At 40.7% G+C, this 6,099-nt stretch overlaps 1 protein-coding gene across 13 annotated transcripts in view; it reads right to left on the bottom strand.

The window, feature by feature from the left end:
• Nucleotides 1–330: 330 nt before the first annotated feature.
• Nucleotides 331–6,099, bottom strand: part of DOCK10 (dedicator of cytokinesis 10) — a 279,856-nt gene continuing 274,087 nt past the window's right edge. For 10 of the 13 annotated variants that reach the window (XM_030833224.2, XM_030833310.2, XM_060301780.1 and 7 more), the window contains 3 exons: nucleotides 5,635–5,735; nucleotides 5,320–5,458; nucleotides 331–1,060 (listed from right to left, as the gene is read on the bottom strand). In XM_030833224.2, coding sequence (XP_030689084.2) covers nucleotides 914–1,060; nucleotides 5,320–5,458; nucleotides 5,635–5,735 — 387 coding nt within the window. In that variant the 3' untranslated portion in view covers nucleotides 331–913. Of the gene's footprint in view, nucleotides 1,061–3,961; nucleotides 4,038–5,319; nucleotides 5,459–5,634; nucleotides 5,736–6,099 lie in introns of all 13 variants that reach the window. The other 3 variants (XM_060301777.1, XM_030832975.3, XM_060301781.1) reach the window with 1 other exon arrangement.

Below are 6,099 nucleotides of genomic sequence, written 5' to 3'. Positions count from 1 at the left end.
CAGAAATAGGCTTAGACAACGAACTATGGTTACCTGTGGGGAGAAGGTTGGGGAGGAGGGATAGTTAGGGAGTTTGGGCTTGACATGTACACACTGCTATATTTAAAATGGATAACCAACAAAGACCTACTGTATACCACAGGGAACTCTGTTTAATATTCTCTAATAACCTAATTGGGAAAAGAATTTGAAAAAGAATAAAACAAAAACAAAAACCCCCAAAATGAAACAAACAGAAAACGTTGTGAGGAGGATTGCATTCAGCAGAGGCCCAGTCCCATGATCCACTTTTAGTAGCAACTTGCCCACTCTTCAAGAGGAAACCAAATGCAAAGTAACTGTATTTTTTATTTCTATTAACAACAAAAGGCTTCCATAATTTCACATCTCATTGCTTTTAAGAGCACATATATTACAAATAAAGAAACTCCACAAACTTTAAAGATTAGTATTTATCAACATTTTTGTACACATACACAAATATTTTAATATAATGGTATCTGAAATGTTATTCATATAGTTTTAGCACTGTCATAAGTATTAACTAAAAAGTTTTTTAAATTTGGTAAAAACCATATATTTTACAATCTTCTATTTACATCTGAAATATGCTCAAATGTTAAAAAACATTCACTTTGACCTTTAAAATATGTGTACGAGGACTGGGTATGGAACATAATGTAGCCGATGGCAAATTACAGTCGGCTTTTGAGCTACACATTCATTGGAATTTCATAGCAAATATTCAGCTTGGCTTGATCGACGCTGCTCAAAGAAAAAGGATGTAAGAAATGTGCAAATTTGGAGGCTGGCAAAATTCTCAAGCTAGCGAGGTAAAAACAAAAAATATGAACACCATAAAAACTTCAAATAAATTAATGTATCTTTCTCTTCCCCGAGATTAGCTGCAAATTCAGAGTTCTCTTGGAGGCGTGTCTGACGTTGCAGACTCTCCCTCAAACTTCTGCACTGGGTGAGACAGAGAGGGAGCCGCCTTGTTAATTACTCGAGTGCAAGTTTGCTCCACTCCTCGCTTTGATGGGCCGTCCTGGTACGTAATCTTGGGACAGGACAAAACATATGTGACGAAACAAAATGATGACAGAGAAGTCTGTGTTAATATCTCCAAACACAAAATTAAACCCAGAACAGTGATTTTTTAAAATTCCCTACAGGAAATCTGCAAATGTTGAAAAATGCACTTATCAAAGCAGATCTGAAGAATTTTTTCCCAGCCCATGTCTCAGCCATGTTGACCAGATTTAAAGTAGCTTTCCGATACTCTTCAACTCTCACATATATATATATATATAGATAGATAGATAGATAGATAGATATATATATATTTTTTTTTTGCGGTACGCGGGCCTCTCACTGTTGTGGCCTCTCCCGTTGCGGAGCATAGGCTCCGGACGCGCAGGCTCAGTGGCCATGGCTCACGGGCCCAGCCGCTCCGCGGCACATGGGATCATCCCGGACTGGGGCACGAACCCGCATCCCCTGCATCGGCAGGCGGACTCGCAACCACTGCGCCACCAGGGAAGCCCCAGATATATATTTGTAAATGTCTGAATGAACCTTATGAATGTGTTTGAGTAATTCTGGAATTTTATTTTATTTGCAAAGTTTGTAAACTGTATGGGCAAAATCTGCCCCCAAAGGGAAACAGCTGAGGTCTCATTTAAATGTTTGCATTAATGGAACTATAATACAAGGAAAAAATATACCTTGACCTGATTTTACTTTTGAAAATAATGTTAATACGCCTAAATCATACTTTCCTGTCAGATCTGTTCAAATAATGATATGTGAACACAGTAACAATCACAGAAACCCCAGGCACCTCTAAAATCTCTGTGCAGAAGAGACTTAATTAATATTTAAAATTCTTGGTTATGACAATTTTCCCACTAACTTCCTGCATTACCATGCTTTAGCTCTACTACTCTTATGGGGTGGAATGGTCGCTCTGTCCCCACCAAGCACCTGGCATCCATGTATCCTATACTACCAATAAGTTCTCCTTTTGATCAATGTCTCAAGTTCTGCTTAAATAAATTGGCCAACAATGTATCAAAAGAAATTCTAAAAGCAACATGCCTTTGGATCTCGCCTGCTTGGCACTTTAACAGAGTAGATGTGTTCCTTTCCCTGTATTTTATATTTGATATCCATTACCAGCGTTGACTTCACTATGCTGTCATCCTTCTAAATGTTGAAACAGACTCCGAATTAGCATCTTACGCTTCATCCAATAGTTACATGTATTACTTTGGCCTCCATCAAAGGAGGCTTTTATGGATTTTGGCTGTTTATAAAATAGTGCGGCACTCTGACTGCCTGTAAAGGTAATTACTGCCTGCCTGTCACTTTAGCAGCTGAGGCTGTTGCATCGCCACATCTCCATTTTACACACTAGCATCCACTTAATCCGGCTTCATCTCTCTCCTTATACTGAAGGTTCTTTCACTAAGTAGTGGCTTCAGTCTTAGCCTTTTAGCTAAGACTTTTCTGGACACTCTTGGAGTGAACTGCATAATCAATTCTATTTCTGTTTTTCTATTTCTATGTTTGTCTATCCATTCTAACTCTGTTTCTGTGTTTTAAAAGTTTTATGGTAGAATTTCTCTCTTCTACTGTTATTATATATGTACCTGTTTCCAGAATATGTGGATGAGTATCTAGGTATGTAAAGGTATTCATACATTAAAGATGATGGTTCATTCATGCATTACAGGGTTATGCTAAAATTTGACTACCCTTCCCCCTGCTAGAGTTCAAACCCAAACATTATGGTCAAATGCTTTATTAAAAAATTGAGAAAAGAAGCAAACAATTTTTTTTGTTATAAATCTGAACTGAGATAAATACCCAGTTTTTAAAAAATACTTTGGACTTTAAGGACCCCTATCCTTTGCTAGCTATTTCTGACATTACAACCAACTCAAAACACTTATCAATGGTTGTCATGAAAATAGCTTATTTTGGTGTAGATGACTTAGAGTTTTGCTACGGTTAATTTAAATTTATGATTGATAATCGTCAATTAAGTAGTTAATTTAGAATATCCTCTACAGAGTTAGAAGTTAATATTTTGTCCTCATTTTAATCTAAGGTGGAAATGTGGAATGGCCACATAATAGAGTAAATCGTTTTTAAGGAAAACTTTTTTTTTTTTTTTTTTTGTGGTACGCGGGCCTCTCACTGTTGTGACCTCTCCCGTTGCGGAGCACACGGATGCGCAGGCTCAGCGGCCATGGCTCACGGGCGCAGCCGCTCCGCGGCATGTGGGATCTTCCCGGACTGGGGCACGAACCCGTGTCCCCTGCATCGGCAGGCGGACTCTCAACCACTGCGCCACCGGGGAAGCCCGGAGAACTTTTTTTTTTAGGATATCGTGAATGTTGTAGTCATTGTGCCATACATGAAAACCTATGTGACAAATCCCCATAGAAGCTCGGGACCAGGAGAAAGTCTGTCTTTCCTGCCAACAGATCTATTTCTTTTACTAAATAACAGGACCCGTGTAATGCATAAGTTTCTTTTCTTTGCATCAGTTTCTACAAAGCACAGAGTCACATTTTGCTTCTCTTAGCAAAGGTTTTCTGGAAAAGAGATTATTTTTCTCTCCTCTTAATCACCTGGTCCTTGTCTTTGTAATGTTGTTTTAGCACTTGGAGGTATAATGAATCTTTGTTTTGGATACAAATGAGCTCAAATGTATTTCAGAAGTTGACAGAATATACGTTTTCCTTTTAAAAGCTAAGTTGTTAACTTTAGCTTTTTCATTTTAGTAGGCTTTTTAATTTTCATACTGACCTACCTTGAAATAGAAATAAAGTTGTTCTAATTAAGTAAACATCTAGAGAACACTAGTCACTATGGAGGCGTCTGGGAAAAATGAAGAGGTAGACCAGAAGGCCACAAAGGACAGAGTAGACATAAGGAAAGAAAAACATACCGCTTTTGCTTACAGTACTGAGGGAGATACTAGACACAGAGGAACAGAAGCTGTATAAACATGGACCACGACAGAGCTGCCAGGAAAAAAAGAGAAAAGCATTTTTGCCCAAAGTTTCAAGGTCAGATGCAATTTACAGTTGGAAACAAGCATTTCTTTGCCACCTATTCCCCCTTTCAGATCCACTGTTTATTCTTTTTGTTTCATTCTCTGATTTATGATTTCCCATGCTGTTAAGGCGTTGTTCCTGAGTATTTAATTCCCATTACCCCTGAAAAATTCCAAACCAATACTTCCACTAGCAATCCTATCCAGGGAGATTGTTTTCTTTGCAACGTAAGTCAATTAACCATTTCTTTCTCTAACTGCTATGGATACTTTAAAATGTGGGTAGACGGAGATGGAAAAGAAGAAAAATAAACATATGGGAAATACAATTAGAATAAAAGATGCTTATGACACATTTCATGTTTTGTTATAGTGCTAGGCCATTTAAGGAAAGGAAAGGGAACTAAAATTTAGTGAATGGCTACTGTGCATGAAGCACTATTGGGAGGTTAACTCAAGTTCTCCCCCTCAATTGTTCTGGAAAGAACACATCGAACTCCTTGAGGGGACCATGGGTGATGAGATGTCCAGGTAGAGTGTGAGGGTTGACGGACGCTGGGAAGCGGGCCAAAAAAAGCAGAACTTGGCTTTCGGTCGCTCGATTCTCAGTATCCCCAAAAGTACTGTGATTATTGAATGTCCACATTTTGTGCACAGTCTTACAGAACATACTGAATACATGTCAGAAATCATGGATGACTTGCTTGTGGGGTGTGGGGTTGGCTTTTATCCCACTTCTGCATATTTTCCAGAGGTAGCCTTGACCATTAAAAGCCCAGGACCCTAGTCCTGGTGTTCTTCCTGAGTATGATGCAGAGACCCCTAGTGGCAGAACTGTGGAACTCCACATCCCAGCCTGGGGATTGTAAGGTCCTGAATCAGGGGTGTTGGGAGTGGCAGCAAACTCTAGCTGGAATGCCACCAATGTTCTTGGTGTGTAACAGGCATCAACTGTTCTAGAAAACCAACACACATTGTTTGGATAAACATCTCTGAAAACTATGGACAGCAACTGGGTTCTCATCTCATCTTCTTTTCCTACAGATTTTTCTCCAACCTGATCCCTCTCCTTTGAGACAGGGGATGTTGTGCATGGGGGAGAGGACAGCTCAGCAACATGGTGTTCAGGAAAGTACAGGGATTTCAGCAGCAGGAAAACAAAGAGACTCCTTCCGGTCCTTCTGGCACTGGGGATAAAATGGGCACTTTCTATGCATGGACCGCTCGGGCTGCCCCAGGGGAAGCCTCACCTGCTCACTCATGATTGCTGAGAGTTCGCTGAGCATGTCCTTATAATGGGATCTCAGTTCCTCCTGGTACTCCAGCTGGTCCTCCTTGATGAGGCGCTCATTCACATCCAGGGCCTGCCCACACACATCTGCAAACTGCCTTTAGTGACAGCAATAAGCAAATTAACAGCCAGAGAAAGTGGCAACTCGAAGTCAGGCTGCTGATACACTCGGCCACCGAGAAGAGGGTCGGTCAGGTGGCTTCCTGGGGCGTTCATTCATGACTCCCTGTCTCAAGGGATTCAAGGAAGAACAGCCCAACAAAGAAAAGCTTACCTGAAGATTGCCTTCAAAAGCTTTACTTGGTTGTCAGGGTATTTCTTTGCATTGGTTTCTTCGAGAAAAGCCCGTGCATAGGCCATCGGCCCGGCGTTAACCTATCGGGGAGGAGAGAATTGGATGAGGACGGTCCCGCCTCCTCCATGGAGCCTTCTCCAAGGCTGGAAGGAGTAGCACCCATCGTGTGGCCCCTCAGTTCTCTCACATTGCCTTGTAGTCTACTCATTTGTTATCAGTCTTATCTGCTGTCTCTCAACTGGTCAATGAGCTACTAAAAGGAGGCATCTGAATTCCACACTTCATTGTCATCCTTCCTCAACTTCAGTCCTGTGTGCACCATGTCACATTTGGCCACATCCTCATTCTGTTAGCACTGTTATTTTCTTAATAACCTTGAAAACTAGACTCACCTTGATTTACTTAAATAAATTTAACATCCGTGAAATCAAATGTTTGCTGTGC

Source organism: Globicephala melas, chromosome 7, assembly GCF_963455315.2.
Source record: "Globicephala melas chromosome 7, mGloMel1.2, whole genome shotgun sequence".
NCBI lineage: Eukaryota > Metazoa > Chordata > Mammalia > Artiodactyla > Delphinidae > Globicephala > Globicephala melas.
This window is presented reverse-complemented; position numbering and strand designations above follow the sequence as displayed.